The sequence below is a fragment of the Nesoenas mayeri genome (assembly GCF_963082525.1).
Source record: "Nesoenas mayeri genome assembly, chromosome: 1".
Classification (NCBI taxonomy): domain Eukaryota; kingdom Metazoa; phylum Chordata; class Aves; order Columbiformes; family Columbidae; genus Nesoenas; species Nesoenas mayeri.
The window spans coordinates 22143638-22156460 of record NC_137541.1 but is presented as its reverse complement, the minus strand read 5'-3'; the positions used below and the strand labels follow the sequence as shown (position 1 = coordinate 22156460).

Below are 12823 nucleotides of genomic sequence, written 5' to 3'. Positions count from 1 at the left end.
CTCTTTATTATAAAAGGGATTTTTTATAATCCAAATTTTCTCCTGCTTTTAAATTTCCTTGCCATATAAAATCCAGAGTGTAATTTTTTTTTTTTTATGCATCTTGAAAAGAATTGGCTTTGGGTATATGGTTGCTGCTGAGAAGCACCTTTGAACCTGCCAGTGAAAGAACCCTTTCTTTGTATAACATTTAGTGAATACTAAGTTACGATAGCGTTTTTACATCTCAAGCCATCAGGGGTTCTGAACAGTATGAAATCCAATATATCCCTTTTATCCTTTGTCCTTTTTATCAATGATTTCACAGCTGGTATCTCAAGGTGATGGATAAGAGTCTGAATCTAATGAGTGGCTTGCTGCTGGTACATTTAATGAGCTGATCAGTGAACAGGGGTATTGTTTAATGCTTTAAGGCCGTAGCTTTCTGCATTGCATTTATGCAACTGGATGTGAGAGGCATCAAGACATTGCAACACTGACATTGTTTGCTGAGGGATGGGATGAAAATCCCTGTCCAGCTGAGAAAGGATAACAAACAATTCAGTAAGCATATTCCTGTGCCCTGCGGAGTGGCCGTGTGGTGGTGTGGGTGGATAACAAAGGGTTTAGGAAGGCAAGAGGAAGATTTTTTAACAATATTACCTGCTCCAGTCCCTGTGCAGCAGCAACCTGCCAGAGCGCTGGATTAAGAAAGCAATCTGGTTCCTGCAAAAGCAATTCACAGCATAGACACAAGGAAACTTTTCCTTGCAGCTGCCCGCATTGTCTCTTCTGCTTATCAAGCAAACAGCAGCGTACCAGGGCTGTCAGTCTGGAGCTTCTCCCTGGCGCTACGTTCACATCCAACATACAGAGTGAATAGTTAACACGCAAACTGTTGAAAATGTTCCTTGGGTTATGTTTTTTGCTCAGTGACTTCCATACTGATGCGCTCAGTATATAGGGCAAATGATGCTACTTCTGCTTTGTGCTCATCGACTCCTTGAGAATTCAAGATGGGGTTTGAATCAAATGGATGGTCATTCTCATTGATTCATTGTAGCAAATGCCAAAGTCCATCAGCGTTGTGTATACCTCCAATGATGTCTCAACTGAGTTTGTGCTGGTAAAGCTACTTGAAATCAAGTGGATATGTTGATTAGATGTAAGAAGTGTTAGAACCAGGCTTCATCATTGCATTAACTCTTCAGTGTAAGGGAAAGAATAAAAACGTGTTATTCTGTTAAAGACTAGCTGTGAAACTGAATGCTGAGGTTTTAAAATATGCAGCATTTAGAGAAAAACCACCCTCATGGGTTATATGCTCTCATGAAAGTGGCAGAGAGACCGTAGCCAAGTTTCGGGCATCTGTAATGTTGTTCATGTCTAGCAGGAGCATAAGAGCACTGCTGAAAAATAATGAAAAAACAGCATTCTCCTTTTACTTTTTCATTTCCGTAGGAATCTGACATGGCAGACTCTTGGAATTAGATTTTAAAAGCTACTGCTGTTGCTGTTATCTAGGAAAATATCAAGTGTATTGAAATGTTAGTGACTGGAGGGTGGTTTTGCTGGTGTTCTTCCTAGAGTCCTGCTCTTCTGAGAATAAAAGCTTTCCTTAAACAGACTTTTTTAATGGTCTTTACCATATACAACCTCAAAGGGATTTGTCCTAGTCTCTCTTGCCCACATCTGATCACCTCTGTTTACTTCAGTTTGCTCCCTGTATCTTTAAGGTTGAAACTCCTTTGAAAAAAACACAGTGTCATGAAGGGTACCATTTCTTGAGACCTAATGAGCACATAAACCAGCTCATCGCTACTGGAAAGGGGAGATGTTGACTCTCTGTCTTGCTCTCCCCATTCCCTTCTGTGAGCACACTGAACTCCTGAAAAAGCACAGGAGGAAACCTGGGTAGCTTTCTGCTGTTCTGGTAAGTGAGGTTGATTTACAAGAAGAATCAACAACTTCCAGAGCCTTGGTGGCAAAGGGTGAGGTTGTATGGCCAGAAAAAGAGCAGCCCAAACATAGAGCAAAGGAGGGATGAAGGGAAGGAGCAGAAGAGGAGGGAGCGAGAAGTTTCCCTCTCTAAAGTAATCAGCTTTCCTTCCAGGGAAGCACAGCACTCACAGGCTGAGTGATCCCTGTAACTTCCACGTTTCCCCTAGAGAAACGTGTGGCGTCCTTTCAGTCTGTTTTCTTCTGGGCTGGCTCTCAAGTGCATCTCCAAATGTCTCATTGCAAGCCCAGGCTTTCCGTATGGTGCTGACCCACCCAGCTATGTCTCAAGGCTTTGCATCTATTTGGGAAAATTAATTTTGTTCGGTGACCGTGCATCATATTAGAGATTGATGTGGGCCAAAACAAGCTTAGTGTCTGGGACAGTTGGTGTGTGGTTCATCAGTAAGAGAGGCATGACTGTCAGACTTGATTTCTTGGCTCAGAAAAACTAGAATTAAACCCCACTACAGAAGGAATAAAGCATACATCAGAATGGCAATTCAAGACAAAAGGGAAAACAAAAGCAAGAAAATGGAGAAGAATGGAGTAGTGAATGAAGTATTAACTTGAACAAAGGATAACATTTCATTAAGTGTTAACTTTCTATTCATTTCAGGCTTTAGCAATGATTTTGGAAAGGCCCGAATGTCCTGGAAACAGCCAACAAAGGCAGCTCTCTTCCTTTAAATACGCGACTGGCTGAAGTCCCATGCCAGCTGATGTCTGTCCCCCCCTGAGTTTATATACCCTTCCACATCTGACTCCTGGTGCGCCAGGAGGACCCGTTTGTTTGACCAAGTCCGTGAACAGTTGTATAGGCAGGTTCACTGAGTACAGTCAAAGAAAGGACTTTGTACTTAAACATTTCAACGATGCTCAAGTGACAAAAATGCGTTTGGGTTCTACTTGGAATTTTATTCATGCTCTGCACATAGATAGATTGCAGGTTTTTTCATATAGGGAAAAATAGAGTTTTCTCTCAGAATCATTCAGGGGTTGAATACAGAGCATGTGTATTCTTCACACAACTCAACTGAGCAACAGGCAGGCTTTGTATTTAGGATTAGTTTTCCTTCCTATGACATACTGAATATCCTTAAAACAGAGGAAAATGTCTAAGTTCATTTACTGCTCATATTTCAGTGACTCTGTACAACTGCTCTTATGGACGAAGTGACTGCAGCTTATGCCTCGCGGCCCGTGACGACTATAAGTGTGTCTGGTGTGAAGAAGATGGCAAGCCCAGCAAGTGCGTTTATGAAAAACTCTGTAATGCTCCTCCCACCGACACATGTCCTCATCCCGAAATCACTCGCGTAAGATTGCTTTTTTCTCTCCCTACCAGTGTATTATTTTTCAGGAGAAAGCATCCAAGCAAGCTCATACTGAAAGGCATTTTTTGGCCTAGGGTGTTAAGTAAGCCTCTGAAATAGCTGCAAGGAAATAATGCCAGTAGTGATGTGTGTGAGAGATTTGTAAAGACTCAAAATAAGAGACTGAATGGAGTCTTTGAGACTCCTTCTTTTTCAAGCCTTGTCCTCACTGTGCCAGAAGCCAGGCTAGCAGTGTATGCCTAAATGTGGCACTTGATTCTTGGGAATTAGCATGGATTTTTTTTCTCTCCCTAAGTCCTTTCTACCTGAAACAAATCTGTGAGAGAGGTTCGCTGCTCCTTGAAGTACAAACACTTAGCAAACTCATTAAAAGGCTTCAAACTAGACTAGTATTTAATAAGGGAGCAGGATGAGTTTGGCCATGATGGTGTGTCTAAGAAGAAAATGGCAGTTAAATAGTTGAAGCCTGCCAAGGAAGGAAAATACCCTGAAATGTTGACAGAAAGGGTAGAGGAGAATGCCTGTGTGATAGCTGTGCCCAGATAAGGATTATTTGAGTGGGAACAGGAAAATTAAGAAAAATAAAAGCAGCCTTATAGCAACCATCCAGTACCTAAAGGGGACTTACAAGAAAGCTGGAGAGGGACTTTTTTACAAGGGCATGTAGTGACAGGACAAGGGGTAATGGCTTTAAACTGAGGATAAATTTAGATTAGATATAAGGAAGAAATTCTTCCCCATGAGGGTGGTGAGGCACTGGAACAGGCTGCCCAGAGAAGGTGTGGATGCCCATCCCTGGAAGTGCTCAAGGTCAGGTTGGATGGGGTTTGAGCAACCTGGTCTAGTGGAAGGTGTCCCTGCCCATGGCAGGGGAGTGGAACTAGATGGTCTTTAAGGTCCCTTCTGACACAAACCATTCTATGAAAAGTGGTTTTGCCTGGGATAGCATTTGTACGTCATTGTGAATTAAATACTAAATACTGAAATATCATTTTTTTCAAGCCTTTTGTTGGCTTCAGATTTGAACTAAATATTTTGAATCATCTACATGAAGAGTTGAATCATTTTTCAGCTAGTTTATTTATGGGTTGAGTGCAAATGAATGGCCAGCGGCCAGAAGTTTTAGGAAGTTGAACCAGTGGGAAAGTGGAGCAAGTGATTCTGGAGGTGGGCTGGGCAGCTGCAGCCATGTCTCTGTGCTCAGACTTGCTTAGATCCAAGAAACTCTGATTTTGGTGGAGCATACGTTAAAGTCCACACTTTCAGAAGCTGTATTTGTTTGGCTTCCAATCACTGCATTTGGGTGTATGCAACCTCCCTCTTCTTGATGGTAAACATGCAGCCCTCTAAAGGCTAAGACCTGAAAAGGTCTTGCTGGAGATGCTCCAAATATTGCATAGGAAAGCAGGTTAGTCTCCCAGTAAATATTCAGAATTCAAGTGCCTGTTCGGGCCGTATTTCAACCAAAGAAGCCCACTCCAACTACAGGATTTTCTCAGTCCTCATTTTAATTGCAAATTATTTAATTAGCATCAGCCCATGTACTGCAGCATCCTACCATTTGATGCAGTAAGATCAGGGGACTAGAGGAACTGTTGAAGACCCTCTGTGGGGCAGCACTGTGTGTTAGGAAGGTGTGAACCTGAATGGAGAAAATCCTGGTAAAAATTCTGGAAAAGCTCTGTGGAATGATTGTGAGAGGAGCCCAATCCATTTGCTTTTCCAAGTCACAGTGCTTTAGTGGAGGAAGCAAACTTCAAACAGAGTAAACACCAGGCAGGAGTTTTGTACATAACAGTCTGCCACAGGAGACCTGGAATCTGCAGCTGATGCATTCTGGTTCTGAGCTGGCAAATGATTAATTAACATTAAAAAGTTACATAGTGTGTTTTTGGGGGGGTCCTACAAGGAACATCTTTTGCATTTCAAGTACAAGTAAGCCAAATTAGCTTTAAATAATATCAAAGAACAGTGTGGTCACTGCAGTATTTAATGTTGCTTTTCTTCGCTTACCTTCATGCAAACACAGATTGAGCCAAAAACTGGACCACTAAGCGGTGGAATTCTTTTGACCATAATGGGATCTAATTTGGGAATAAAATCAGAAGATGTAAAAAATATAATAGTGGCAGACACGGAATGTCTTTTCAGAGAGGAATTCTACTCTGTTTCCACAAGGTAAGTGCTGGATATTTTTCACAAAGGTTTAGAAGGAAAAAGGAATTTCTGTGCATTTCCAAAAGAAGATTATATTCCTCAGGTTATAAAATATTATCAATAGAAGAAAGAACTAGTGTGATATACCTGCAATATTTCATAGTAACATGCCTGAGTCTTTATTTAAGATTCTAATACAGCAACAAGTTTACAATAGCATACAATCACCTTGCTTCTGATTGTTTGAATTTTTTTCCTTATTTGTTTGAAAAGCTTCCATAAACTTTTTCTGCAGATATCTCAAGACTGTTTTTTGTTTTTAAATTAAAGGCATCATAGGTGTTCATCTAATCATTAAAATCTTCTCTCAGTCTGAACCACAGTGCAGCCAAGCATACAAGATTTATGGGAAAATAGGCAAAGCAAGAGGAAGCTTAAATCTTTTTGGTTGAGTCCAGCCACAGTTTCTTTCCTGGAGGCAGGGAGGGTGCGCAGAGCTTTGGTGTAGCTTTAGATGACTAAGTTTCATCACAGAGCCAACAAGTCCATGGCTGTTGAATTGCCTAAGCAGGTTGGTAGTTGTTTTGTAGATTACTTGTCACACTCTTAAGCAGTGCCAAAAATTAAAACTAAGTGCCTAAATTCTTTTAGGCATCTAGGTGTTTACTACAGATTATATCAAGCATCTAATTTCAAGAAGGAAATACCCTTTTGATATCAGCTGATAAAAAGCAAAGCATAAATGTTCACTAGTAATATTTAGAGTAATGACATATTTTAAGCAGTGTGATTTTTCTTTAATTCACTTTTGATATTTAAAGTTGCAGTTGAAACCTTGGCTTTTTTTCCTCTCAGTTAATTTAAAGTGTAATAGAGTAACTTTATGCTATTTCCATGTCATGTTTTGAAAACGATTTTGAAGATACCCAAGTGATTTTTTTTTTTTTTGCTTTTGAAAAATGTTTAGTCAGTTTGTGGATCAGGTATTTAAAAGCTTCCCAGGCCCCTAGGACTTAAGAGTGTACATATATCTGTGTATCTCTCACTGCTTCCCAAATCCATTGCCGTCACTCATGCATTGACATGTTCATCATCATCTACAAAATTCCCAACTCTTTTACAATCATCTTTTCCCACTCCCTATTTTCAGTGTTTGCAAAAGCTGCACTGAATTGCAGCATAGCCTTACAAGAATTTCCCCAGCCTCTTGGCTTTTTCTAAAGCTTTTTGATATTTTTAAATACATGGAAAGGAGCCAGAACTGAGATGACTGGTTCCTTGTATCATAGCAACATTACTGGTTTTCTAAGATTTGCCAGTGTGGTAATGGGTGAGAACAAATGCCACTTGCATAATGTCATTTATCAGTTTTGAAGGATGTTCTCCATTAGAGAAGCCTTGAAAAAAAAACTTATTCAAAATCTCCAAATAGGTATCTATAAGTTTCTGTCTTTATCTGCCTCCATTCTATTGTTTTATTATTACCTTCTTTTATTTAATTGAATAGTTTAAAAAAGAAAAAAGTGCCTAGTCTTGCTTCCCAATCTTTCTGCAGTAAAAAGCCAGTCATTTTTAGGAGACAGTTGTTCCCATGGGCAGGAGAGCAGCGAGATTTAAGGCACTTAAGGCTGCTTTCTGGCTCTGCGGTGATTTAATTGTTGGCCTTGGAGAAGTCTGTTCTCATTCTTTGTAGTTTTCCATTTGTAAGGTGGGGGAAGGGAGGCAATGCCAACGCTGAGGAGGGGAGGGAACTTTTCTCAATTAAAATCCCTGCTGACCACGATATGGCATTCCTGCCACACACACTCCCTGGCCCCAGCCCCCCACTGCTTTCCCTGGCTTGACATATGGTAGAAATTCCACCAAAGGCACCATTTCCTGTTTCTGCCTGACAAGAAGATACAACTTCCCAGAATACAGTAGAGAGATGATGAGGAACAGACTCAGGCAGCCATACACATGCCAGGACATGCAAGAATTTAGAGAATTTTGTCCATTTGCCAGTAGCCAGGCAGAAAAGTCTGGAGTCATCTGCAGAAGGGCTTAACAATCCTTTTATTATAAGTCACAATTTAAGTACATTATACCCAGTAATTTGGGGGGGTTGTGTTGTGGGTTTTTTCCTATTTGAGTCTTTTTTTTTTTAAGCAGTGGTGCACTGCTTAAGGAAGAATAGCAATAAACCCGGAGAGAAAGAGCGAAAGAAATGAGCAGCGATCCTCAGGGTGTGTCCTATATGAAACTCTCTGCCTGCACAGGCTGCAAACATTATATACCTCCTTATCTGACTGTATTATCTGCTCCCCATTAAGCATTTGTCCTAGTTTTCAAGTGTGCTGAATCCTTACTGCATTTTCATGCTTATATTCTATGGATCACCTGTCTGAAATAAAAATGTAACCATCCCAGCTACCACTCAGCAACTGCATTAGTTAAGGCAGTGTTTTCTTGGCCGGTGTTACTTGACCTCTGATTTTGCATGTGTTATCTGAGGATTTATTTTCAGAGAACAGTAATTCTAAAGGGATTTTGACTGTAGGTGTGAAAATACTGTGGTTTAAAATTGAAAGACAGCAGGATACACAACAAAAGTATCAGCAGCTAAAACACAAAGTGATAAGATGGCTGACGGTCTCATTCTTACATCAAGGGGGGAGTTCTTTGTTTTTTTAACATCACACGGTCCAGTGAAAACCTTGTGTAGGTTTGGAGAGGTTCATCTCTGACTTCTTGGCTGAATTCGAGTCTTATATAGAAGGCACCTCTGTGAACGGACTGCTGAAGTAGCTGCTGTGTACAGTGCCCAGGTTTCAGTTTTGTCTACCTTTAAATAGAAGAGTCAACTGTTCTTGGGTGTTTTTACTGGGAATCTGAGGCAGCATTCAAGTATCTGGTGTAGGATGACGTGAAGTTAGTGCTTTTGCTGGCAGTGTGTGTGGTAGCTCACATACATTACATTGCTATTGCAGCTGTTACTTCTCACAGATAAACTTACATTCTTTCTTGCTAGGATTGTATGTCAGGTTGGACCAATGAATGAACCCAAACAAGGTCAAATTGAAGTTAACATCAACGGAAAATTGGGAAAATCACCCAGTGAAGTGCTGTTTACATACCAGGTAAGTGCATTTTTTTCAGAGACCTGTTTTATACCTTGCCCATGGCTTAAGCTAGAAGTTCACCTGTTAAGCACAGAGTTGCTTGTGTTTGCCTTATGAACTTTGTTTCTTCAATAGCACTGTCATTCAAGTATATTAGAAAACACTTAACTTGAGTGTTTCTTGATACAAAGGGTGTACCAAAAATCTATTCTGATCAATAAATCTAGAGTCTCAAAAGAGGATGATGTTGTTTGCACTTCTAGTTAAAAAGATGTGGTAGAAAAGAAACCATAATAAGTTTATTAAATAGTGACATATTATCTCTTAAGTGCCACTATTGAATAAAAAAGTATCAGCACTGCAAAAATTAGGTATTCTTTAGATGCACTGTTGGTGCACTATTTTAATCACAGTATTTAGTCTAGCCAGTGTTCTTAATTACAAGAATGGATGCAGAGCAGCTGAAGAATAAGTAATGAAGGTACATTAATTTTTTAATAATTTATTTCATTCAAAAATACGGCATGCAGAGCCACAGACAGCATAATGTGTGTTCGTATTACTCATGTGCTTTGTTTTCAGTGTCACTACGAAGGAGAATTTCATTTGTGTCTGAATTGCTTTACCCTAAATGTTTCTCTAGATTATAGCTGGTGTAGCCTGTGGTTTTAGCAGCACGTAGTTTTATCTCTATCTATGAAGTCTTCAAAATTTATAAGAGCCTGTGATAGTTAAGACATTTAAATAATCCCTGTCCTCATATTGATATTTAAAATTACACCTATAAACTGTAAATCTATGAAACATAAAGAGCTTTTATCTTCTCTCTTATTTAAACTTCTGTCTCATTAATGCTTGCTATCTTGTGAGAAGGAAAAGAAAGGAGTCGGCAGTAAGCAGTGGAAAAACTCAGGAATGGCATTCAACTGAGAAGAGGATATTCCTGTTTTTGCAAAACAGGCTAGAAGTGTTTTTGCCATAATTTCTAAAACATACCTTCTCTTCTTCTAAAAATATCTCTAAAAAAAAAAACCACCACACATAAAACAAAACAAAACAAAAACCCAAACAACACCCTTTTTTTGCTTGAAAATGTCTCTGTTCCTTTGTGGAAATGTAGCTTATAATTAAGTCTCTCTCCACTGATCTCAGTCATCCTTACCAGAAAACAACAACATAATCTCCTGTGTTGATGTGTTTGTGGTCTGTAGGACAGAGACTATGGCACTAAACCCTACATGAGATGAGGTTTTGACATGAGTCTGTTTTGTTGGGTATGTTTTACACCAGTTCTCCTGTGCTTCTCCTGTGTGTAAAGATTCTGCCATGGTTTGCATGAATACCACATGAAGAAGTTATGGGGTGTGCTGAAACGTGATCTGAAGCCCCTGTGTAGGCTTCAGGGCCTTTCTGTGAACTTGTTCTGGTGCGATTTCCTGCTCAGCCCATCTGGGAGGCAAGATACGCAGCCACTGATTTTGGCTGCTCAAGGGAAAGATTCGTGATCACCCGTCAGTGAGGCTTGGGGAGAGAAGCCACTGTCCACAGGACTCATCCAGGAGGACATTCTTCCTGCAAGCCCAAGACTTTCTCTGCGCCGATCTCTGCCTGCAGGTTACTGAAACATCGGATACCTAATTTAACTGCTGATAAAGAGCATTTTTATTTGCTGCAAAAATCTTTCCATTTGGACCCTGTTTGCAAATTGCAAAGCAATGGCAAGTAATGCAGTTCATGCCTTAGAACTGGTGAAATTGGTTTCTATTTTCTTTCTTCCATGAGAAAATGAAGCCGGCTGTGGACTGCAATAGGATTAAAGTCAGTACAGGGGTGTCGCATTCACATGCACCTCTACAAGTGAGACACAAGCGCTCTTGGCGTGAGAACAGACGATCAGAGCAGACAGTTGCCTCAGTTCATGTTGTCTTAAAAGCTACAGTCTTGTTTCACTGCTGTTTTCAGGCAGTTCTTTGGTGAATTCTTTCAGCAGACATGCAAAATCTGTGCTTTGTTTAAAACCTCTTCTATTCAGTATATACAAAGGAAAGAAAATACTCTTGTTTCCAAGAGCCTTCCTAAAATAAATTTTCTATTATATATTTCCCCCTTTATTTGGCACATTGTCTGACTACCCTCCTGCTGGTAATTATCACTGTTTTTACTGTGTGCTCCGATCACCCAAAGCACAATAGCTTCAGCTTTAGCAGGGACCACTCTGAACACGGTGTGCAGCGGCACAGGGCAGACGTGGGCAGGCAGCGCACAAGGAGACAATGCAGCCGCTCAGCCCCATTGGTCTGCATAGACTCAAGGTGTTACCATACTCCCACAGGCTCAGCCTTGCACATGTGACTAGTGTCTACCACCAAAAGCACGTAGTCATCAAGTAGATTAGATAGAAGGAAGAATTTTTTTTAATGATGAAGGTGGTGACACACCAGAACAGGTTGCCCCAGGAAGTTGTGGCTGCACCATTATTTGAAGCATTCAAGGTCAGGTTGGATGGGGCTTTGAGCAACCTGATCTAGTGAAAGATGTCCCTGTCAATGGCAGGGAGGGTTGGACTAGATGATCTTTGAAAGGTCCCTTCCAACCCAAACCATTCTATGATTCTATAAGTGCTACTACATTTGGCTCTTTTTGATACCTAGTCTGAACAATGAGATGCGTTTTTAAAGCTGGATTGATGAGGATCAATACTCGGCACAACCTGGGGCTCAGAGCCATGCCTCTGCCCCTTCTGCCAGCACAGTGTATTTCTGAGCTGAAGAACACGTAAGATCTCCATTAAATGGGTCAAAAATCCAGTTAAAAGGGAAGCCATGGTTTCAATTGAAAATTATTTCTGAACTAAAATGCCCTGTTCCACAAGAGTCTGTGCTGTGCAGCGAACACCTCATCTGTATTTCCTGTGTAACAGGGGAAGAAAGTTCTGTTTCTCCCTACCCGTCACAATTTCTCTGTCTAACCTGAGTGCTGTTCAAGCCCAGCCATTCCAGCGAAATTAAATTCTGATAGCCCAGTTCTCCTCTACTGACATTACTGTTTTTTCACTATAAGCATGATCAGGCAATAACCATTCTCCTGTTTAGTGAAACAGAAATGAATTGATGCTAAATTTTAATATCTAGCTATGTGGTACATCTGGAGCACTGAGAGCTTGGCTGGTCTCTAAGCAGGTGGAGCAGTAATGCAGCTGAAGGCCAGTCCCCCTTCTTTGTTTGTTGTTCATTTTATCTGATCTGCTTGTTACTATAGCAGTGAGAAGTCATATCAAAGGAAGGAGTTAAGCTTTTCCTAGGTATATGGCCCAGATTTGCTGATCCCATACAAGCGTGATTGCTTTCTCAGAATACCTCATATTCAGACTCCAGCCACCAGAACCAGAACTTGCAGCTTGTTCTGGCATCTTCCAGAGTCTGTTTGCAAGAGCAATTATGTGAGTTTTAGGCTGTGAATGTTAAAAAGATTATATGGTTTCAGAAAGCTCAAATAAATGCAAGATGGTGAAAATTAGAGGTAGAACTTTGCAAAAGTGTAATATATTTCTGAGGTGCTGAAGGCAGTTTAAGGACTGGCTTGGAAATAATGTCTTTTAGTAAATCAAGAAGTCTGTTTACCTAAACAAGATGAGTAACCAAGAAGAGGAAGAATGGGAGATAAATTGGAGTCTGATCCAGAACCAAGCATGAATATGACTATTCACCATACTAGAAGTCTGAATGTGAACATGAACAGCACAGTTACATTTAACAAAGTGCACTCTTCACCTCAATCTACTCCCAGCTTGGCAGTTTCCTCTTACCTCCATCCTCTGCTTTCCTTATTGATGCTTAATGCAGTGGCTCTGGGAGCTCTCACCAGTGCAGTGCCATTTGTGCCATAAGGCTTTTGTGTAGGGTTTTAGCTCACTCCTTGATTTTTCTCTAAGTCTTTACCTCAAGACATGCATTTTATACTGTAGTTGGAGGCTTTGAGCGGGTTTTTGCAGTGGGGTATGTATTACATGCTTGCTGCCACTATGATTGATGGTGATAAACCACACATCTGCAGCAGTCTGGAATTGTTTCCAGATGATCGTATATTATTCTTGAGTCCTGGAGCACATCTTGTTTGTGTGTGAGCCTGCGCAGGGGCCAGGAGAACTCCTGGGTAGCTGCGAGTTTTAGAGAAGTTGTCTCTTCCTCATGTGGATATTATTAGACTTAATTCTCTGTCATCTGAGCTATGCACTTAAGTCCATGTCCCAGC

At 40.6% G+C, this 12823-nt stretch overlaps 1 protein-coding gene across 1 annotated transcript in view; it reads left to right on the top strand.

The window, feature by feature from the left end:
* PLXNB2 (plexin B2) overlaps nucleotides 1-12823 on the top strand; it is a gene marked incomplete at both ends in the record, with an annotated part of 77988 nt that overhangs the window by 23139 nt on the left and 42026 nt on the right. Inside the window, 3 exons of the mRNA XM_080352641.1 lie at nucleotides 3124-3296; nucleotides 5344-5492; nucleotides 8482-8590. Of these exons, the coding sequence (XP_080208767.1) occupies nucleotides 3124-3296; nucleotides 5344-5492; nucleotides 8482-8590 (431 nt within the window). The remainder of the gene's footprint in view (nucleotides 1-3123; nucleotides 3297-5343; nucleotides 5493-8481; nucleotides 8591-12823) is intronic.